General features: G+C 35.9%; 1 protein-coding gene across 1 annotated transcript in view; it reads right to left on the minus strand.

Annotated features, from left to right (window-relative positions):
• PNPLA8 (patatin like domain 8, phospholipase A2) overlaps nt 1-24,511 on the minus strand; it is a 36,481-nt gene extending 11,970 nt beyond the window's left edge. Inside the window, exons 1-7 of the mRNA XM_010172387.1 lie at nt 23,301-24,511; nt 22,350-22,499; nt 20,991-21,142; nt 19,040-19,134; nt 14,412-14,583; nt 9,526-9,583; nt 7,036-7,230 (exon numbers count right to left, since the gene is read on the minus strand). Coding sequence (XP_010170689.1) covers nt 7,036-7,230; nt 9,526-9,583; nt 14,412-14,583; nt 19,040-19,134; nt 20,991-21,142; nt 22,350-22,499; nt 23,301-24,422 — 1,944 coding nt within the window. The 5' untranslated portion in view covers nt 24,423-24,511. The remainder of the gene's footprint in view (nt 1-7,035; nt 7,231-9,525; nt 9,584-14,411; nt 14,584-19,039; nt 19,135-20,990; nt 21,143-22,349; nt 22,500-23,300) is intronic.
• Nucleotides 24,512-25,109: the final 598 nt, after the last annotated feature.

Genomic DNA, 25,109 nt, shown 5'->3' on the forward strand with positions numbered 1-25,109 from the left:
ACAAGGAGAATTTGTATCCATTAGCTAGGAACAAACTTAAAAGTGAAAATGAGAAATTTTCTGGCTATGAGAAAAATTAAGAAATACCTTCTTAAAAGAGCCTTCTACAAGGGTAGCAACAACAAAGCTTCATATCTTTATGAACTGAAGTCTATGATGCAGATGGTGTCCATGACAGAGGACTGAATTTGACTTGAAGGAAACTGTTTTGTTCTATACTACCTTATTTTTTTTTCCCTAAGGAAATGCCAGCTGAAATAATTCTAAATTCTGTAGCCAAAAATCTAAAGTGTATCTGCTACTAAAAACAGCACTGTAAATATATACCCAGTAAAAAAAAATGTTGCAAGGTAAAGAAACTTTGAAGAGACTGTGAATTGATTTAGGATTTGCAAAGTTAACACTATAGATTAATCCTTATATTGGAAGAGAAGCTCATACAGGAAATAGGGCTCAGACATTGCGCCCTATTCAACTAATGGGAATGCACCGGGTATTGAACTAATTGACTTAATGCACGTTCTGTATACATGGTGAAAATTATTCCTATCACAGTACTAAGACTTGTGTCCAGGACAAGAAGAGGGCAGCTTCCTGAACTACAATACAAAAGGCAAATTGGAGGCTGGATAGTAGCTGACAAAGCTTGAAGAGATTGTTCACGTCAAGCACCAGACCACTATGCATCATAAACAAGCTTTCCTTAAGGGAAGGGGTAACAGCACATCAATAGTCCCACTACATTCTTCAGCTTCTATTGCAATGAATATCACAGGGATATTTGATACAGAAGTATGGCCCCATTCAACTCAGTATTAGAACAATTTACAACACGGGAAAATAAAAATTACAAGGTATAAAGAACTGACAGCAAATTGTTCTTTTCGATCTAAGAAATGGTGGCCAGTAACATCAGAATTTGAGAGCAGGAATCTAGATTGTATGTATAGAAATTAATGAATTGACTCATTTCTTGATTTTTCATTATACTATTAAGATTTGTTTTATAGCAAATATTAGCTGGTAAATAGTGTCACTAAAGATATATGGACTCAGAAGTCTAAGAAAAAAAAACAAACAAAAAAACCCAACCCCAAACAGTTAAATGTAATAAAGCTTATTTTAGAGTGAGGTTGGTTTGTTTTTTTAAATAAGCACTTTGAAAATTACATTAGCAAAGCATCACTCTGGATCATTGGAGATAAAAATTATAATGTTTCCAAGTTAAATGCCTAAACAAAATACACTCTCAGTTTCACTTTACTAAACAAATCTTTCAATAACACTTCACTTAGCAAGTCCCTGTAGAAAACCTTGCAAGCAGTCTGCTCTACAAAGTACTACTGCTGCAGTAACCACAGCAATTCCACAAAGCCTGGTAAACTGCATCATGCATGTCCACATAAGGACCTGCCAACCAAACCTCTAGAATCCATAAGAGAAAAAGAAATGCACGTATCCATGTAGCTAAGACCCTCCAGTAAATTCCCTCTTCCTTAAACAGTAGGGAACATTGCCTTGAAGGCTCTAGGAAAACATGTATGGCAACAAGTAGACAGAGAAACAAAGAAATACTTGTTTCTATCATTGTGAGAACAAGATACACCTATTAAACTGCAGCCTGTGTAAGCTCTGCTGCATACTGATCACTGTGGCATATCCTAAGAATGAAAAGAACTTCAATGTGACCTATATTCTATGTCTTCTTAGAGTCTGGGAAGCACACTTGAATCTAATTTTAAAAGCTACCGTGTAAAACCAATTAGCGTAGGAAACACTAAGCGAATCACTTTTGAAGGCCTCTCCTGTAACAAGCTACGAAGATGAAATGGCGTTACAGATTTACTGCCTAGGAAAAGGAAGGGAAAAGTGTGAAAAATATGAAGAAACTGTGTACTGAAGGTGAGACTTGAAATCTTTGTTACATCATATTTTTTATTTCTAGGCTGTATTCTCACCACGCATCCTGCTACACCTGCATTATTAAAACTCCACTAACAGATTAGCTGCCAAATTCTAACTGCTTTATTATCTGACCTTGCTCAAAGAAAATACAATTATCTGAACAGCACTGTAAGTCAATATCAGCATTTTAATAAATGGAACTGTAATGCAGCAATGAAATAACTGCTATCAAGAAAAGCTATCAAGAAAAATCTGATCAAGCCCTTTGTATTTAATTGAACATATTTTATTTTGAGAAAAATCTGTGGCTTTGTTAAGCTTGCCATGACCACACACACACACACAGAGTCCCTGCTGCTCTTTTAATTAGTCCTGTGGGATAAATTTAGTTTTTACTGTAAAACCTAGTAAATGAAGTGTGCATAATGATTTTGTTAAATCTTAAATTGCTCTTTTAATTAATTGGCAATTTCCTCAGCATACTGTACTGTCTACTGAAGTGACATTACTGAGTACTCCAAATGCTTTTCACACTACAGAAAAAAAAATTCATAGATACAAGAAACATCACTCCTCCATAGGAAGGAGGAAAAAAAAAAGAAATCACTGGTTGTAACAGGACTGGAAAGAGGTTAAGAGCCCTCAGTGCTTCATAAATAGATTTTAAAATAAAAAGGCTGACATGTGGCAATACAGCTTCTATATTGTAACATCATGACTTGGTCTCTCTTGACTTGCACAGCTCCTGGAGAAGCATGTTACAGGGATTAAATCCCTTTGAATGTTAATGTGTTCCTCTTTTGAACCACAAAGAATATTAATCCTCCTCTCCTCATCTACCAACAGCTGCACTGTTTTTTCCTGCTTGACATAGTGGAACCGGATAGCATGGCATGATTGACCTGAATGTAAATATTGCTGTTTGGTTTTGAACTGCTTACTTTTTGCAGAAATTTACAAACCTGGCATGAGTTTATGTGCAGCATAAATAAGAATAAGTGTTCAGGCACCTAGAAACCTGTTTCTAAAGAACTGCATCAAAAGAATTATAAAAATAATTTATTACCTATACAACCCTCTTGAACATTTACAGTGACTAGTACAGGAAGTCAGACTGGAATGTTCCCAGAGAAAGGGCATGCATGTGTGTACACAAATATACATGCATATATAAACACACAGATTATGGAAAACTGTGCGTTAAAACAAATAGCTACAGTTCAGTTCAGGCATGATTCCAGCCTTAAGTTTGGAGTCATACATAAAATCTTAATCAATCTCAACCCTACACATAATTCCCATTCAAGTACTTCATACAGTTTGTGAAAGGACTCCAATTTCAACAAAAGCTAAATAACACAGACAAGAACATGCAGGCTGACCATAAAACAAATCCACTAAGTTTCCATTATCATAATAAATATTTTCATGCATTTGAAGAGTCCTAAATCAGATCAACTGCCAGAGTGCTTTTCATGCAGATTTAAAGGTACAACTGACTGATAAGCTAATACAAAACCTGGTCTCCATATAGAATCCTTTAGAGTCCCTACCTTCAAAGCCAGGAAACAAATTTCATTATATTTAGTATTCTGAATTTTCACAATCATTTCCACATTTTGGCCACCTCTATTCTTTAAATTATTTAGGAATACCAACACTGCAGAAGCAGATCATATATAAGTTAATAAGAAACTAGCATAAATTATGTTCAGAGAGATTATGCTGATTAATTAACAGAAGTTTCCAATCCATTAAAAAAATCCTCAAAATACCATAATCTTTCTGACACTGTACTACAATATTGAAGCCTTTGGCATAAATTATTATTTACACTTAATGCATACTCTGTTAATGCACTTTTCTTTTCAAAAATCATTGTACTATTGAGAATGTCTAACAATGTTACGCTTCATTTATTTCTGTAGTTCAAAAGAAGCCCAACCTGTTAGACAGTGTACAGGCTTAAAGTGATAAGACAGAAAAGAGCAAGTATTCATACATGACCTGGCCGAGGAACTTAACATGACAACTGCAGTGCACTTTTAGAATAAAGATGCTTAACAAAAAATCTGATACCTCATATTTATGATATGAGCTGTAACTAAGGACTGAGTTATGAACTTAATTTAAAAATAATCACAAAGCTATTTTAAACATGAATATGACTGTATTTAGGATTCTATTTATTTAAAAATTGATTTATGCATATGTACTCTTTTCAATTCATGTTGGATATTTTAATAGAGATAAAACTCTGTATTACCTTGTATCTTCCACTGAGGTACCACTACACACAAGAACAGAAGGGTAACAGTCTGCTACATGCATGGAGACTCTTACTCCAGGGTTAAAACAAAGTAATTCAAGGTAGGTTGAATGTGCAGTAGTGGATTTATAATCTGAGACAGAAACTTGCATGAAGACAGTTATGTAGCATTTGACATGTAGCACCCTGCTACCCAGCTGTCCATTAAAAAATAAGCACATTCCACTGAAACAGTTATGGAAAGAGAGATGTGGTAAAAAAAGCGTAATCTGGAGAAAGAAAAGCATAAAAGCATGAAAGATGACAACTTTTGGATTCTAAAAGAATTCAAAAGTGTTTAAATATCACTGGAACACTGGATACAGGAAGCACTGGAACAGGCTGCCCAGGGAGGTTGTGGAGTCTCCTCTGGAGACATTCAAGACCCGCCTGTACGCCTTCTTGTGTAATTTCGTTTAGGTTCCTGCTCTGGCAGGGGGATTGGACTAGATGACCTTTCGAGGTCCCTTCCAATCCCCAACATTCTGTGATTCTGTGATCATGCTTGGGTCAGACAATATGAAAGTTTAAGTCAGAAAATTTAGCATCCAGTTCTGCTATAATAAACAGTTTTAATACTGAAAACTTATTTTGTTCTTTATGACTCACAAAGCTGAACCACAGCCTAAGCCCTTGCTTCCTTGTAATTAGAATATATCAAATACAAAACAATGCTGAGTTGGTAAGATCATATAGAAGGGCTTTGTGCAAAGAGTCTGGAGTAACAAAAAAAAAATGGAACTAGACTTCATTCTAGCTCTTCAGGTCTTGTAACACTAGATCTGATCCCTATTAACACTAATCATACATTCTCTAGTCTGGTAAATTGGACTTAAAAGTGAATATAGATGAAATGAATATCCACCTTACTGCACTTCACACAAGTCTGGCAATTCAGAAATCATATTAAGACAAATAATTGTTTAAGTATCACATAGAAGTTAAAAAACGTTGTTTATTTAGCTATTCTTCATACAGAAGCACAGACTCTGGTGTACTCTCAATTCAAGGAAATAGGGGGTAGAAAGGTGAGAAGATGAAGAAAAGTGCTTCACATAGCTTAACACTGATCCATTCTAGCAGTTAAGGAGCAGCTTGGAACAATTCCAAAGGCTAAAGCAGCTCTCTTTCCAGTTTTGCATGGACAGATGGAAGATGACCACATTTCAGGATTTCAAGCAGTGCTTAGGCTTGGAATATCTAATATGTTACTCCACTTGTAGTTTAAAAAATGAAACAAAACAAAACAACCCCCCCCCCCCCCAACTTATTTGCTTATTTCATGTAGTATTTGATTAAAAAGCTTTGGGGATAACAAAATGTACCATATTAGGGAGGGTGGGGGGAAAGACCCTGAACAAAAAGGGGAAAGACAATAAAATGGAAGAACTCTCAGAATCTGATTGATGTAGTAGCACTGCCCTGCCCTCTGTGGGAACTCTTCCCCTTTGCCCCCCAACTTATGTAGAGCTTTTATATAGCTGGATACAATTATTCTATCTCCTTATAAATGTTCATGCAAAATGTGGAAGTATGCTGGTTTTTTTCAGATTAAATTCTAGCTGTTTCTCTGTATCAATGCTTCTGTTTATTATATCTTAATCTACTGTTTTTTTTCACAATTTCATGGGATTAAGGTGTCCCTGCTCATGGCAGGGGGGTTGGCATTAGATGATCATTAAGGTCCCTTCCAAGCCTAACCAGTCCATGATTCTACAAGATCTTATACTCCTTATTTATCTGTTAATCTGTCTTTAAACTTGAGCATTACTTACACATGTTACAATGCTAATGACATGACACAGCCTTTTAAGGGTCACCATGAGAAATTCTGTATGAGATCCAGGTACATCTTATTACTCAAAACATGTTATTTAGTAGTTAAGGTTAATGCCATCGTGTGAATTAATACGACAGAAATGTAATAGATGCTTTCTTTAAATTTAAGTGATAGAATCCTATGCTGTCTTTGTTGAAGGTCTCGGGGTGAGTCATCCTTTGTAGTCCTTTCTGCCACGGATCTCCAACAGATCTTTTTTAAAAATAAATACTAATGGTTTTAAATTAGCATGTACTGTAAAAAGGATTCTTTTAAAACTCAGATAATCGCAGAAAAGTAAAGAGGCACTGGAGGACAAGAGCACAAAGGTTATAAAACTACTACAGAAGTTGATTTGCCTTGCTCTTTACTAATCAGGGTCACCAATAGAAGTGAGAATATAATAAAATAACATACAGTGTTGGTAGGACACATTACTTTATCCTCAAGGGAATTTCTTTTGCAGTTGTCCTCTGAGTTTACTCTTGCTGCCGTGGCATATCTTATTCTTTTCACTAGCTCAGAACCAGGGTAGAACTTAAGAAGCTATCAATGGAAAGAATTAAAAGTAGACTGTAAACTGAAATTATGCACTAATAAAAGGAACACTGAAATGTGTAACTTAATTTTTTCACGCTTTACAGTATTGTTAGATTTTAAATCATACCATCTGTGTAGTGAAATGGCGCTCAATGAAATACCAGTTGTAAGCAGGAAGTCAGAAGAAATTTACAACTCATATAAGGTTTCCTTCCAGGCAGAGAAGAAAGAAACAGCAGAAGAGCTTAAGTCTGTATTGAGAAGACTAAGATTTTTAAGTCTATACCCTTTCTAGTTCTATAAGAGCTATACAAGCTAAGAATTGCCTTTCTTATCCCAATCCATCCTAGCTTTCCTTTTTGCTACCAACTTATTTGCTTAGTTCTGTTTCAGAAATTCAGATAACCTTTTTCTCAGGTATAACATTGAAAAATATTTACTAAAGGAAAAAATTTCAACTTACCTGATGAAGATCATTGCCCAAGACATATTCCTGAAAGTAACCCGGTGCAGCGGATGATGCTCTGATGGCCTGCCACAGTTTATACTGACAGCCTCCAATATAATGAGACTTAACACCAGGAAAGTGATTGTAGTTTCTAAAAACAAATGCTTTCAGTGGTGTTCCTCTGTTTACAATGGTGCTTACTGCGGCTACCTAGTGGAACAAAAATTATATGTGATTATAATAATAACAGTAATATGATAATGACAGCTTCCCACAATATGAAATTCAATTTATATATTAAATGTGTCTCTGGAATCCTACTCAGTTCATTATCTGTTTATTTTTTTGTAATGTTTATCTAAACTTTAAAAAAAGTGAAAGTATAAAAACCCCCCCCCAAACGACAAAAAACAAAACACCTTAAAGAACATGCTATTTTTAACCTGAAATTAATCGTTTCCACTGGCTATTCTCTTTCTACCAATATTTATCCATTGATATTTAAACAAAAGCTGGTGTCATCTATAAGATCTTTAAACGTTTTGCCTTTATTAATTGTAGCTCATTTTCAAAGGTCTGTAATCAGCAATGCAACAATGCCATTAAATAAGAATGTTAGAAACATCGATCAATTTCTTTCTCCAAGACAATGGTTACTTAATACTGTAACCCAAGTTAAAGGATTGCAGGAAGAATCACTCAAAGAAAAAAAACAAAAGAATCAAACATAAATCTTTCAAGTAAGGACACTGAAATATCATTAGCAAAAAGTCTCACATGTAAATCTAAGTGAAGAGCCAAAATCATATTTCCGTAAAACAAAACATATGATTGCAAAAAAATCACATCTTACAGTTACAATCACACGAAGTGAGATCACCTATAATTACAGGTGAGTGTTAGAACATGCAAGACCTTTTAGTGATGATGCACTCAGCATGGCTGGTATTGTTTGAAACAATACTCTCTAGCAGACAAGTGGGTGTTCAATTTTATTTTGTTTACTATTTTACAAAGTAGAGTATTTTTGTGAAACATTACTCAACAGCACTAGCAGCTGACACTGTGATATCACTGCATTTGTTTCCATTCTTTAGCTACATAATTATTTATGTTTAATTATTAATTAAACATAATTAATAATTAAGTTAAACATAATTAAACATAATTAATAATTAAGTTAAATTATTTAATTCACAGTAAATCCATGTTTATGAAAAAGAAAACAAGAGAAGTGTAACTTCCATATGACAACGCAGAAGCAAAACACACGCATGATTTGTACTACATCATTTGATAGAGGAAAAGTTCCCTGGTTTTGTCAAAAGGAAGGTTTGGTTCTAAGCACTATTAGAAGCAGAAAGAAAAAGAAATTGGGAAAAATTAATAGAAAACTTATCAAACTGATGCTTCAATTTATTTTTTGGTAATACCCATATACACTTCTACTTCATGATGCAGCCTTAAGTTGTAAATTGCTGAGCACCTTCTGTAAAAATCTACCTTGCCATGAATTTAACAGCAGCAGAACGTACAACTGCATATTTTATTTTAATTTTGCTGTGCCTTGTAAAGGGCCACCACTGCCAGCACTACAAAGCTATTACTGGGAATAGCTAGTTTCAACTCTATTTATATTCACATTTTAATACTGAAGAACATGGAAGGAAGCCAAAGATCCTGGTTCAAAGATAACTTTCAAGTCAATGTAGGATAGCTTCTCTCTCAGAAAGCAACATACCACTCCAGCCTTTTCATGTCCTTGTTTTAGACATGGACTAGGAACACAGTCAATCAAGCACGTTTCTATGTTTAGAAAAATGTGAATGTCTTCCATTTAACACTAAAGCATTGGATACAGTGCTATGACACCAAAACACCTGTTAATTACAGATTGTTCTGAAAGATGTGCTATTATATTTCTCTTCTTTCTTCACACCCTATCCTTCACCAAAAATATAATACCCATGCTTTCTCATCTTTCACTCTTGTGCTGCTGCTGTATATATAACACCCCTCCAATTAACTGTTGCCTTTTACATAATAGAGGAACAGTGGAGATCTTGGGGCCTGTGAACATGACCGGATTAAACCTGGTTATCAGATAAAGTGAGGAGAAACCCTGTTCTCTCACCATACGGTTACACAGATCACAGCTGGCATGACAGGATCTCCAGATAGTACAATCCCCTCATATGAAAAAACAAACTTGCGCAACTCCAAGAAGTTGACCTAAGTATTTCTCTGCTTATAAGCTTTTTAACATCTCTGCAACACATTCTAACTTAAACTATATAAACATATGAGAAATTGTTGCAGAAATTTAAGAATCTAATGAATTTTTATCCTTTGAAATCATGGGTTCTCTCATATGGGAGCTTGGAGAGCGTATCAACACTCATGCTGTTTATCCAGTATTCTTCCAGGGACAGTATTCTTACTCAGAACTCTTAAAAGAACTTGTGGAACACACAATTACTATTTACCTTCAAAAGCTGTACTTACCTTTGGACATTTGGAATTCCTTGCAGTCTCAATCATAAGATTTGAGCCCATCTTTTCTCTACAAGTAAGTAAAAAATTGAAAGTGGTCCATAGTTTAGCATGAATAAGAGACATATATTTCTATCATTTTGACTTCTAAGAACTTTGCATTTAAAAGAAGCAATGCTTGGATTTCATGTCAATAATCACATTTCTGTGGTTCTGTATTTCAAACTTTTTAGGAAATAAGTCTGAAGAGTGGTTGAAGTCTTGATACAGTTACTCACTTCACTACATACTTAACCACTTTACTATGTTAAAAAAAAAAAAAAAAGAAATCAAGATCTTCATCAAGTAGTCTTATAAAAATTAAAATTACTCTCCTGAACTATTATGAAAACAAAAGCTAAAGGAGCCGTTCTACATGATTTAGAAGAAAGTTATAACATATACATGTAATCTTCCACAACAATAATTCAATATGCATTTAGCATCCACTTTTCAGGTGGAAATCTTTTCATTTTTTCATATGCATACATTTTTATAAATCCAACAGTGCAATCACACAAGTGGTCAGTTTGTAATTCATCATCACATCAGCATTAGTGTCAGTATTCTAATTGCTAACTAGGATACAGTTCTCCTGCATAGTGCAGGAGTCTGAAGGATATCAGCATACTCACTAATAATCTCATATCAGCATCTATTTCAGCTTTGATATGCTTACAGTAAAGGCAGAAAACTCTACAGAGTGAGTGCTCATCCATGATGATTCCAAACAGACTTTCACTTAAATCAGCAAGTTTGCTCCCTTCCCTTGAACACAGCCCACACAGACACAGGTGGGGCACCTACCTTATTCTGCAAAGACAGTTTTCAGTACTGCCATGCTTTTTAAGTAAGGTGATTCCATGTGTTGTTGTTAAGAGACCATCCACCTATAGCTCGCACTGCTGTGACAGTAGGTAGTAATGCTTCCACTGTTAAAAATACCACCTTTAACAGTCTAGTCAGGTCAATAGATAAAAAAGCTCTAAATGCTACAGTGGCAGTAGGCCTCAATGTAGACAGTAAACTGGAGGTAGGATAATTTACTGTTCCATTACTAGTGGATATCCGTGCTTGAAGAACGGCTGTGTACAAGACCTTAAGAAGGAAGAAGAAAGGAGGACAGCTTCTAGTCCTATGATCAACAACTGCTGCTGACACAATCCTGACATCAATAGCACTATTTTATTTTATTTTTTCCAATAAATGCACTAATTCCAGTCTCGCAGTCACCAACCAGAAGGGCAAGAGTGCCACGTGCACTCACTATTTCATTACAGAAGGTGAGGAAAGCACACAGAACTATGAAGTAGGAACATTCAGAAACGGACAGAGGTGAGATATGAAAGACATCTACTGATTTGCATCACTTTCACCTACTACTTCTTAAATATCTGTAATAGACTTTTTTTTTCCCCACAGACCCTGAATGCAAAGATTAAAAAACTGCATAAGCAATATCCACTGCTTAATTATAGGAACTGTCAAACTTAATAATTATTTTCTCACATCTTGTTTCTTATAAAGGCCAGGAACTGATGCTTCAGAGTAGTTACAAGAAATCCCTTAAACTACTATGCAACCTTAGACATTATGGTCTAAAGATAAAAGTTTAATATCACCTCCAAATTTATTTTAGTCTTGTTGCTAACATTAATAATGCAACTGTGTATTACATAAATAGCTCTGTCAAGCCTTACCATTCAATTATTTTTTTTTACTGGAGTCGTAACACAATTAATTCCACAGTTTATTCACATACTGTGTTAAAAGAGAAAGTCCTCTAATTTTAGTTTTATTGAATAGTCCTTGTTGTTTAAGAAAAGAGGACAACAGTAATTCTCAAGATATCTTACTATCTCAAATTACTGCTTGAATTTGTCTGCTTTTTAAATTAAGGATAAAGAGACCTAATCCCTTTGAGTGAGTTGTTGTCTTTAGGTCACTGGCTACTTTTTACCAATCTTGTAACAGAAGCATTCTCTAAAATGGGGTAACTGGGACTGTAGATTGTATTTTAAAATGAAACTGTGTTATGGATTAATAGAACGGTATTTTTCAATCCCAACCATCACACACTGAATCATCTTGTGTGAGCACAAGCTTACAGACGTTTCATTAATCTGTCGATGACAACACCCAAATCATTTTTGGCATTAAAGTTAGTGTAAATCCTGTAAGTATTTTACATTCTTCCACTCATGGTTTATTACTTCACACATAATTTCATTTGACATCCTATTTTTCCATTTATCTGTTTTGTTTGTGTCTGTAACCCGTGTCCTCTAGATAAGATCTGCCTAAACAAGACTCCTTTAAAAATGTTGCTCTTTTATTGCTTCAAATCACTAACATTGCAACACTTACTTTAATAATGCTATGAAGAACATACTGTCAACTCCCTCCTAACAACAACAACAAAAGTACCAGGAAACTATGACATCTTTATGAAACCTACAGGAGAGACTTATATTGCACGTTCCATAAGGTTACAAAGCATCTGACTGGTAATGCTAAATCAGTTAAGTATGTCTGGAGTGACTAACTGGTACAGAATGCACTGCCTGCCTAGTCACTGGACAGCAGTCTCAATTTACACATTAACTTGCATTAACAAATACTGGTTTGAGGTGTTATTACTTGTAATCCCAAACACATGCATTATGCATCTTCCTCCCAACAGAGGGTGTATAAACTTTTATTCTGCCCTCTATACAGTGCTTGACTGCTTCTCAAGATTACAAATTCCCAGTATGGGATTTTAGTTAGCTTGTGAACTAACTAGCTTTAGTTAGCTAGCTGCTCACCAGATTTCTTCAGTAGTTTCTCAAGATAGTATGAAAGAAAATCATGTATGTAAAAAAGTGTAAAAAAAAAAAAAAAAAAGCTCCAGAAAACTTGGAACTATAAGCCAGGTTCTTCTTACAAATATAATATAACATTACATAGACTGATGTATGCTAACTATAGTTTTCTGTAAAAAGTGATAAAAGTAGCTGTTTAAAACCAGACACAGAATCACAGAATTGCCTAGATTGGAAAAGATCATTGAGTCCAATAATCAAACTGCAATTCGAGGAATACGTAAGAAGAGTTAAAATAAACATATGAGGCAAAGTCAACTCCCTACAGCACTCAGAATAAAATAGTTACTTAGCCAAAATTAGTTGTGATTTTCTGAAGCTGAATTTATAATATACTTCATGAGTGCATGCAACATTAGCCTAATGCAACATTACCTTCATTATTTTCAGCAAGAACACTTTCTGACAGAAAATAATACTGCCAATATGGTGGTAGGGCTAAATGTATATTGCATGCCTGCATATTGTAAACTGATATTTTCAAGCAAGGCTGATGAGTCTACTACCATTTAAACAACAAAAACCCACCCAGCACAAGTAAGGCTTTTAAATTAAAAAAAAAGAAAAACAAACATAAAGCATTTTTCCCATGCAATGACTGAAAGTTAGACCTGACCTTCTTATTGCCAAAAAGAGATGCTATATAACCTTTCCATTCCCTTCTTAGTTCTAGGCTTCCACACCACAAGGAAGTCTGCACAAACCCCTACTGTTTTGACAAAACATTATGCAGGCATAGCATCTCCCTTCAATGCTGCAGAATTAGGTCAACAAAAAGTCATTTGTTGATCAGTAAATTAAAATTTTAAATTTAATCTATGGATAATATAGTAATTGCCTGGCTTCTGTCCATTGCACAGGAGTAGAGTGCTTTACCTCCAGCTTAAAGAATAACAGCATTTTAATTAAAGGCATGTAAAATACTTTCACATAAGGTAATTCTGATTTTCACAAGATTTGGGCAGAGGGGGAAAAGAGAAAAGGCAGAGGAAAAAAATATCTTTTCTAAAAAAAGAGGAACTCCAGATATGTGAGCAGAAGAACTCTGGATATTCATATTCATATTTGATAAACACATTTATTCCTGAAAATATGAAGAGCACAGAGAAGTGGTGCTTGGAAGCCTCTCTGTCCACTTCAGCACAGAAGTGAGATGATTAAAACTCAGGCAGCACAGGTATACCCACTATAACGTCCAGAAAAAAAACCTCTTTCAATCCCAGAAAAAGCATTAATTGTGTTCCCAAAGGAACTTGTGATTACTTATCCAAAGAAGCTTTTTACCATTTTATATTTGCTCTCAGAGAAGGTTTTTTCAGTTCTTTCCATAGCAGTGCCAGCTTCCACTGTTTGGGAAACTATAACATTAGTTTGCTAAAAATTATAAACAATGAAATTATAAAAAAAAAAGATTAATAAAATGAAGTAATAAAATTTGTAATTAATATTAATAATTTTTTCCCGCAACTCTTCCTGAATAGCCATTAATGCACTTATGTACACATCTATGAACAAATACTGTTTCATTGGCAACTCTGACACAGCAGCAATTTTTTCATTGCCAACCTTACAGCTCATTTCCCTTTTCAAAGAAAGGGGCAATGGGCAAAACCTCTCAATACAGCAGCTAAGATTAAAAATCCCTACTACAGCACATTATTTCTCACTGTCTCCTTTAAGAAAAAAGGCACAGCAGGTGGCTTGTAAAATTTGTAGCAGATCTATAATGAGTGAGATCAAGCAGAGCTGGCAAGCCTACAGAAATATAATCAGAAACCAGTGCACTAAAGCCTACTTTTTTCCCCAGAAACAGAAATCATTACATTAAAGGCTTTCAATGTTTTGGTAAACATGAAAACAGCTATTTCAAAAGAATGAGAGTATATGCTAATCCTTTCTGGTTGTTTTAAGAATTAGCTTACCAGTGAAAAAATAACAAAACCAAAGACTCTCAAGACATATTAATTATTTTTCAACTGATCATTTTTTACTTACTTGAGCATTTTCTCCCATATATCACTGTCATAAAAGGCGTGACTCCAACCCATTTTGACTGTTCCAACAATGACATTCTGCTTAAAAACATCCGACCCTAATTTATGATACAATTCTTCACAATCATCCAGAGGAATATGGAACAACCCCAACATAAAAGCTAATATAGCTCCTGAAAAAGAAATATTCTGAATTGTAAAATACAGCCTGGAGTAAGATTATAAAAATAGATTAACATTTAATGTAGCTCATAGGTTAGCAGAATATCTGTTGTGAAAAAGGAAGATCAATTGACATTTATCACTAAATTCCTGTTAAAAAAAAAAAATAACAAACTATGTTTTAAAAGGACACATACAAGATAGGAAGAGCCTAATTTAAAAAACAAAACTATAAGAAGTTCACAAATGGCATTATTTCATTCTGCAGATTTCATCCCTGCAAACAAGGATATGGTAGAAAGCATATTAAATCCACAGGTTTATTTGGAAAGAGAAAAGAGTAAGAGAAATCCATGCTGTCATTACTTGCTACCTGACAAACACTGAGTCAGTAAAGAAAAATTCTAGGAAAATTCAGTTAAAACAAGGGAGTTTTGACTAGCTTGGAATACATTTGGTTGCAACCATTTATAATTAGTCATTTATACATACTGCCATCTAGTGTGTGCCTAAAAAATTATGAGCCACCCTTGTAGGAACACAACAACAGTATCCAAAGAGCATGACTGCAGAATATCATCAAAAAGACTATGGAAAAATACAATTAATGCAGCACTACTACTACTTAATATATTAAACTGAAAGGGGCATATACAAACTAAATCTAATCGTGTAATACTGTGAAGACATGTAATTAAGCATTAGGAATAAATGCTTTTTCCAATTTGGAAATTAATGCAACAGGTTTGAATAGAATTAATTTTAAAAGGAGTAATAAGACTAAAACACATATGCAGAAAGAACTACATAAACTTACAGATGACTTAAAAGGAAACATGGCTTTAAAGCTTCTTTTGCTCCCACAAACTCCACCACCATGACAGCCGTGTCAGTGAATCGATGTTCTCCATTTGTTAAAATGTAGCACATACTTTTATTATAACCTGGGCCTACTTGACACAAAGTTTCATCAAGAGAAATTCACTCAACTGCCAAATTACAAAATGGCTCCATTTAACACTAATAACGGAGAAGCATCATTTTTCCAGGTCACACAAACCCTCTGCAACCTTCTTTTCCTCTTAACACTCTAGCACCAATTCTATAATATTATGCATTTGCTATTTTAGTGAACAGTTTCATAGCCAAAGAGACAAAATTCATACCAAATGCAAACTCATTTCCAGTTCACCTGAAAAACAACACCAAAAACTGCAGTCCAGGTCAGCACACAGGTGGCAGTAGATAATATCAGAGTCAAGGTACACATTAAAGGCACTTGCTGAAATGAGCTCCATGGTAACAAGACACTCACAGGACACTAAGGTCAAAATCAAAGATGTAGTGCAGGCTCTATCAGATGGTCCAGTGAAAAAGTTACTGATTCTTCCATTATGTCCTGCTCTCTGTATTACAGACTCCTACACTTCAGTCACCATCTCAGCCTTGATGGCCAATACTTCAGAGGGAAAAATATCTGAATAAAACCTGGAAGGCTAAGGAGCACATCTTGAAGAACACAGGGATACAGTTGGCTAGTAAGACACACTGTAGGCAAGAATATAACCTGAAAGAGAAAAATATTCCTTCCTTATTCAGTACTAGCAAGACTTCAGCTGAAGTGCTGTATCTGGACCTGAATTACATTCTTCAAAAAAGATGTGGACCAATTGAAAAAAAGGAAAAACCACACCAAAAAGTCCCCAAAAACAATCACAGGTCAAGGAAATCCATCTGTAAGGAAAGCCTGAGTAAAAAGGCTATGACGATAGCCTTTAAATGCACAGAAGGCTGCTGCAAAGAGAAAATAAAGAATCTGTTATCCATGCTTCTGGGGAGTCAGGACAAGAGAAAACAAATCTGAACTGCAACAGGAAGAGCCACACTAGACATTTGGGTATTTTTTTCCCCAAATGTAAACACAGCAGAATCTGTCCTAGCACAGATTTTCTGAAGAGGTCTGACATGATTCAAAATCTTAGAAAATTGTCAATAGTGAAACATGCACAGCTGATCCTTCCCTTAGGAAATGTGATAACCTAAGGACACTTCCAGCTCTTTAATACCGTGACTTGACTTATTCATGAGTTCTTCTGAAAAAAACACTTCTTCTCTGAGAAAGGTTTTCAAAATGCATTTCAAAACTGAAAAGAAATCATGGGAAAAAAAAAAAAATCAACACAGAGATGCCAGCTTTGTTTAAGGAAGCTCCTCATCTGCAAATCACTGAAGGCTGAGAGGGGTACTAGCCCTATGCTGGTCTTAACAACTTGGAGGAGTATTTTGGGAGGATATCCTATGTCAAGTGCTCATGCAAACTTCACATACATCCAAAACTGATGATCAAAGAGACCAAATTCAGGTGCCTTTTTAGTAAAATGCACTGGAAAACAATATACTTAGAGAATCTTTAGCCACAATATGTCAATGATCAAAACTCTCAGACCATGCATCTGAATGCCACACTAATGATTAGATCAATATGAAAATGTAGGAAAAAAGTGTGTGTTTAAAATTCTTGGAGCAGGGCAGTATTTGAAAATGTGGTGGCATGCACTTCACCTCTTAGCATACTCTTGATGTTACAAACTGCTCCCTGTGACTGAATTATAAGCGCACCACTACTGAGAAGTATCTTTGATATATTAAGAGATCAGGTTGTGATCAGGAGATTAGGTCAAGAACAACAGGCCTCTCTACCAAAGAAAAAACATGTTTATCATGGTTGAAGGAGACATTAGAGAAGTGTTTGGTTAGTGAAAACAATCCCAGTTCTCCAGACCCTTCACCACCTCCATTACCCTTTGGACATGCTTCAGCACCTCAATGTCCTTCTTGCAGTGAGGGGCCCAAAACTGAACCCAGTACTCGAGGTGCAGCCTCATCAGTGCCGAGCACAGGGGGACAATCACTTCCCTAGTCCTGCTGGTCACACTATTTCTATACAGGCCAGGATTCTGTTGGCCTTCTTGGCCACCTGGGCCCACTGCTGGCTCATGTTCAGCCGGCTCTCAACCAGCGCTAAGAGACTACTAAGTAAATCTCTGGAAACACAAACATTATATCTAGTCATGGCGATCTGCATTTAATGTTATTTCTGAATTAAACTGTGTGTAAGGTAAGTATAGTGCAAACAAAATGAAGAATCTGGGTTTCTAAAGGAAACTGAGCTATGGAATTACAGCATCTCTCTTACATTAGAAATCAGCATTATGCTGCTTCTGGTCTAGCACCAAAAGAGATGACTGTCTTTTTAAAAGAAACTTGTGCTTTAGAGTTTCCTGCTTCCTAGGGAGGAGTAACTTGTCTTGAGTCACAGAACAATTAAGGGAGGGAGGGACCTCTAGAGGTCATCTAGTCCAACGTCCTGTTCAAACAGGTTCAATCAGAACAGGTTACTCAGGACTTGTTCAGAGTTTTGAATATATCCAGGGATGAACATGCCACAGCATTTGCAGGCAACTCCTTCCACCATCTGACTATCCTTGCAAGGAAAACATGATTCTTCATACCAAATTGTAAATTCCCATATTCCAACCTGTCTGTTGGCTTTTCTCCAATCTCTGTGCACCTTCAAGAAGAGTCCAGCTCTGTCTTCTCTGTATTTTCCCATTAGTTGAAACATCCATAAGGCCTCCCCTCCGCCTTCTCTTCTTAAGGCTGAATAAACCCAGTCTTGCACTCTCTCCCTGTATCTGTCATGACCTCCAGTTCCCTGATCATCTACTTGGCCCTCTGCCAGACTCACCCAGCACATACAAGAACACACCCAACAGATTAAGGGTCTACTGCAAAGCCCAGAACTAGACATATCGTGGCCTTTAATCTGTTGGTTGTGCATACAAGTCAGTATGTGGTCAGCCACCTTTGCTGCAAGGGTACACTGATGATTCATGTTCAACTTGTTCCAGGTCTTCTTCTGCAAAACTGGTTTCTAGCCAGTCAGCCCACCTCAGATGGAGGGCTTGGTACTTGGCTTTACCAAACCTTAGGTGGCTCTTGTCAAGCCATTTCTCCAGCCTGCCTCCACAGGCTGATCTGAACAAAGGGCATCACTGTACTGACTGCTTCCTCTAATTTAGTATCATCCAAGATCTTGCTACAGGTGCACTCTGTCCTGCTGTGCAGGTCACCAATAAAGACAGGAAACATTGGCCCAGTACCAGTCCCTGAGGGATGTTACCTTAGCTGTCCGTAAAGCCCCATAAACAACTAAGATATTTGTGCACAACATGGAGGTTTCACATTCATTGACAAAATGATAGATCAGTTTGAAGTTACAATTGTATCACAAATCACCCAAAATTCTTATTCAGAAGAAAAAAAAAAAAAAAGACTTTAGAAATCACACCTGTACTTTCCCAGCTTACATTCAAAGTCAGAAACCTGCAAGTTCTGCAAAATCTATTATTCTCAGATGTTCTTTTTATATATTGATAGCAAAATTCCAATGTGTGGCTTACTTACCTGTGCTTACACCACAAATGTAGTCAAAAAGTTGATGAACCGGCTTTCCAGTTAGTTCTTCTAGTTTCCGTAGAGTCTGAAGTGCAACTAAACCCCTGAAACATAAAAAAACCCCCTTCACATACAATGGTAGTTTTATCTTACATAGCTCTAATTAAGCCCAACTTTGCTTAATTATAACTAACTATAACTGAATAACTACAACAGTAAGAATCCTGAATATTTCAGGGAATGAAAGAGTAGCAGAACACCATTAAATTGGAATGATGAATACTAAATAGAAATGACATACTCAGCCATAACAAAAACAGTCTCATCAGCTACAGTTATATTATTTTGTAGCCATACCGTTTTGTAGCAAAGGTTAAGGGATAATCTTCTGTACATGTAGATGCAGGATAGATTTTAGCTGCATACACACCACACAACACTTAACATTTGGTCTCAACAGAGCCATATAATGCCCCTTGGGACACAGTATTTTGCTGTGGTTTTTTGCCACAATTCAATGTGTCTGAAATAGAGATGCATTACAGACCATCTGACTTGTGCTTCCACAGCATGAAACAGAGTATCTGGCATGCAAAGGGGCTAACTCTGCTGGCTAGAGCTGGAAAACTGTGTACAGCAAAAGGGGCACCAAACCAGGTACCATCTTGCTAATACATTCTGCTGAGAATGGCACCTCCTGCATGCTGCCTCCAAATCTGTCCTGACTTGTGCTGAAGAGCAGTAGTCAACTCAGTCCAAAACTATAACCAGATGAACACCACCAACTAAGTGGCATGACAGCCAGTAGTCAGTACCCAGGCTCACTCTCTGGACTTGTTTCATTTAGTGTTATAGATGCAGATATCGCTTTCTAAAGGTAAGGTGTCTTATAATGTCACTCCCCTAGAAATCTAACAGAAAAATTAACAGACTTTATTCATACATAAAGGTATCAAGCTGTTATTCCCCTGCTCATGGCAGGGGGGTTGGAACTAGATGATCTTTAGGGTCCCTTCCAACCCAAACCATTCTATGATTATCTGTGAAGCATCCTTCCTTCTACTTTGTAAAGTCTTTATGGTTTACCAGGAACTTTTGGAAACAGAAACACTGAAGTTGTGGTATATGCTTATTACTTATTGAAGACAACTGATTTTGATGCAAGAAACAAAATGGGGAAACAAAGTTCATGAAACTGTATTTTTGCAACAACTTCCTACTCAACTTTCTACCAATAAAGATCTGTGAATCAGTAAATATTTGCTAACAAGATTTCTTCAAATATGCCTGAAAACACAGCTTTTAGTAAACATCAGACTTCAAATTTAATGTACATGCTTCTGCAACTACTCTTTACAAATTGTGGTAGGTGCATAAATTCATGCAGAACTGGAGCACACATAACTAAGGACATGTGGTGCATAAATTAAAGAAAAAAAAGAAGCATTAGCTGTAAGAGAAATATAGATCAATAGCATGGCTAGACTAGCTTTCACCACTAGCCTATTCATTCATATGAGACCAGTCCTCCTAAGGCAGGTCATCCTCCAGAAAAGTACAAGAACATTTTTTTTATTACTAAGTCAACACAACCATGAGTATAAACTACTTCTACCATTTTACACTAATTTTGTATTTCTGAGATTAGACTTGTGAGCAGACTAACTCAAATAACCATTTAATTTACTTCCAAAAGGAGAAAGAACCATTCCAAGCACTTAAGTGTGTACACAACTTTAAATGGGTAAGTAATTTCACTGTCATAGGACTACTAATGCATGGAAACTTAAGCACAAATGCATACAAAAATAACACCCGTGAGCTGGATACTCAAATGTAACGTAACTGTAAATCATAAATTGCATCTTGGGGCATAAACTTATCAAAGAGAAGCTGAAATTTTATTTACATTTACAGTATGAAAAAGGCTACAAATATACAAAAAAGCCAGAAGTTTTACCTTGTTCCTCCTCCATCAATAGCAAGGACTCGAATACCCCAGCCTTTCACAGGGTCTGTATATCCAATTATAGCTAAAGTCTCTCTAACAGCAGCCTGAAGACTTTCATCATTTGCCTGTCTTAGTCGCAGTAGGCATGGAATTAATTTTTCCTATTGATAAATACAAAGATATTTCATTCTAACTATAAGTTTATATCAAAAGAATCCATGCTTAAATTTACTAGTTTGGCATTTAAATATAAAAGTGATATATTAGTTAAACTGAGAGGAAAACTTACTTAAATCTGTATTTGCCCATCTTTATTTCTAACAAGGGAGAGGAAGGACTCCAATATTATGTAGTACACATAATACACCCCTCACTGATAAAGTAACTACCTATCACAATTAAACAATCAAGGTGAAATAGAAAAGCTATATTTATCAGCAGTTTAATTTTATTACGTTAATGTCACATTGGCCAAATATAAACTCAAGTATGGAGAACATCAAGTATAGCTAAGAGCTCAAGATTTTGCTGAATAAGTATCATAGTAACTGAAAATAGGAAATGCCTTCAAAGTACACTAATATTAAAACAAAACAAAAAAATCCTTACACTGAGTAATTTTAAATTTTACAATTACTACCACAAAGATATAGGGTATTATAATCAAAATGGGAGTAGTGAGTGTACTCTTTCGTAATAAAGTAACTCACATCTATTCATGTGGGTGCCTGACCTGCACCCTGCCCATATGATTCGTCTGGCCTGCACTCCATTCCCAAAGATTGCTTTTCCAGCAATTCTACAATCCATGTCACACACCTGTCACACCTTGTGGAAAAAGGCACGGGACTGAAATGCTGTGATTTGGCGAGTACTGCTAGAATAGTCTACCACCCACCTCCTGTCCTTTCACTGCAGGAAACAGAATGAGTAGGACTAGATTACATGAACTTATTTGATGGTTATACTCCACTCTGGTCATCTCTCTTCGAAGGAGGCATGCAAACAAGGATAAGAACTGTTGTGCATATGCAGATCAACTGTACCGTACATTCCCGTTGGGTGAACTGCGAAAGAGGACACAGTGTACGACCTTCATCTACCACTAGAATAAGCTATACTATCTATCCACATGACAACGCTGTATGCTTCTAAATTAAACATTGCAATCTTAAGAGCCTTAAGCTAAACTACTGATAGTTTGCATATGAATCTGCTTGAACTAGCTAAAAAAAAAAAAGCTATAGAGACATTCACATTGTAATCTTTACAAAGAGAAAATATGACACAGAAGAAAGTTTTATGTTATTCTATGCCAATCGTCTGTCAGACATTTATTTTCTGTCTAAGCATAAAGACTATCTGCACCTTAATTGCAACTCCTCTGCTCTCTGGAAATTCTAGAAGATGGTAGGTCAGTTCTTCAACCCTGCTGATACAGACTCTTCGATTAGATGATCTTCGCAAGGCTTGAACTAAAGCTCGAGTCCTGTTATCAACACTCACTCTTGCAATAATCTAAAAAAAGATAAAGTTATACAAATAACACAAAAGGGCTCTAAGGAATGTGTTAAACTTGTCAAGACTAGTTCCAGACTTATTTTAAGATTTCTCAGAAGTAATGGGCAGCATGTTGTACCAGATATCTGCTACAGGTTCCAAGTAAGCATTGCTTAAACATAAACAAGCAACGTTTTGAGTCTTTGTTTACTAGAAAAATAAATAAAGGTGGCTCACAGCAACAATACACCAAACAAACGTGTCCGCATGTGCTCAGATATATTTTTAGGGCAACTCTGAAATCACAGTATTTGGACCATAAGGATTACCATAACAACAACAACAAGGCAGCTATATCTATATTTATGTACTCTGTCTCTACATATATATGAGCTAGGTCTGTCTATATATATATATATATGTATCTCTACACACTATACACACATGTGCGCATATACTTATATACACTTTATAAACTTACATATACATATATACTTACATAAAAAGTACACACTTTTATATATGTATACATACATATACATATAAGTTTACATAACTTACATATGTCTATATGTTTATATAGTTTTTATATATGTGTATATATATCTATTTATATAAGTACATATGTACATACAAATGTATCTACACATGCATATGTACATAAGTACATACGTATATTTATGTAAGTATATATGTGTATATATGTATATTTACATATAAGTATATATACACATGTGTACAGTGTATATATACAATTGTATAAAAGATACACATACACAGAAATTATATATAAAGAAATAATACTAAGCAAAGACTTGCCTTTTCCCTCTGAAGAGACAGGTGCTTTTCTCTTTCTTCTGCAGTCTTAGCCTCTTTTGCTTTGTCCTCCTCATCTTTCTCAGACAATTCTTGTTCTGGCTGTTTACTCTTTTCTTGTGAAACAACTTTTGTATCGGATCTTAACTTGGGAACCAACCCACCAATGTAACTGTCTACAAAAGCTTGTACACTGTTACTGGGATATGAAAGAAAGTTTGCAATACTTTTTTTAGTGGAAACTGGAAGAGCAGTATTTGTCTTGTCAGCACCCAGAGTCTCTGCTTCAGGAACTAACGTAGCTGAATCCACTGTCTTTTCTTCACTCGTTACACTATTTTCTGTTGCACTAAGCTTATTCTTTTCTCCACTCTTAGAGTCCTGTAATAAAATATTCCTTTTTTTCTCTTGATCCATAACAGAATTATTACTAAAGTACCAATTGATATGATCAGCTACGAAGTTGTAAGTCTCTCCAAAACTTGTAGAAAAGTAGCTTATATGAAAAAGGTGGTTTTCAGTAGACGCCGAATCTCCTGGAGTATCTTCGGAAGTGCCACTTGAACTTATTAACATAGACTCCACATTTTCATTTGAGCAAGTGGAATTCTTTGCAGCTGGGCCTTTGTTGCAATCCTCCTGAGTTCTGGCATCTGTAACTTGTTTATCACTTTCTAGACTTGCATTGCTGTTACTTACATCTGCATTACTTTTATTTGCTTTTCCCAGAGAACCTGAGTGTGACTTTAATCGAGCTATCCGTGAAACCAGTTCACTGTGAGTGCCAGACACTGCCTTTGAAACAGATTCTAAAGTATTCTTAATTCGTGACATGCGATTGTTCACTTTTGTAAGTCCTTTGGAAGAAGAAGTTAAAAGTTTAGAAACTCTGTAGTAAAAAAAGTCATGGCTGTAAATGTATTTGTTATACCAAAATGTCCTGCTTCTGGCCCACTTACACTGAGGCTTGCTTGTATGAAAAACTCTCAGGTGAATGGCATGATTTACACTCCAGCAGACTTTAGGTCTGTATAAATACAGGTATTTGTTTCTTTGCTTCCACCAAAGACTTTTTGGGTTAATTACAAATAACAAATATGCGTCTAAAGATAAATGAACTGTCATTACTTATAAATAATTACACCTTTCCTACGTTGCTCGTCTACTTCATTCCAGAACATATATTTCAATAAATAACTCTTGTATCACAGTGTTATCTGAAAAATAAAATGAAATAAAAAAACAACAGAACAATGGAGACCCAAAACCAGTAACAAGTTAAACTAAAATCACTGAGTTGCTTAAAGCAGATGCAGCTTATTTATTCTTTCAAGCCAGATAAACATTGAAATCAAATAATCTCACGGGGATATCTACTGTTCAGGACATTTGGTAACGTCACCCCAACATTTTAATTGCAACATGCTATTCCTTAAAGGCCAGCTTCAGTCCATCTTGAGCAATATGCAACGCTTGTTGCAAGCATTGTGACATACAGAAAACTGCTTGCCAGTCTTTCCAATAAAGATAAATTTGTACCTCTTCAGCAAACTATATTGTGCAGAGACCAAATTTCAAATGAAACTGTCATTGTATGACCCTTCCTTTGCAGAATTCCTCCCAGGGCAGAAAGGACACCAATTCTTTGAGCAAAGCTTCAGTAAAACGCCACAGGTTCGAGGAAACGTTCCTATGCTAAGCAGGGGAGAGCATGCTATCGCCTACCAGGGGCACCATATAATCCCTACTCTACGGGAAAACGCAGAGGTCTCTGAGGGGGACCGGAGCTTTACACAAACCCCCGAGGGGGGC

This window comes from Antrostomus carolinensis, unplaced genomic scaffold (genome assembly GCF_000700745.2).
Source record: "Antrostomus carolinensis isolate BGI_N321 unplaced genomic scaffold, ASM70074v2 scaffold47577, whole genome shotgun sequence".
Taxonomy (NCBI): domain Eukaryota; kingdom Metazoa; phylum Chordata; class Aves; order Caprimulgiformes; family Caprimulgidae; genus Antrostomus; species Antrostomus carolinensis.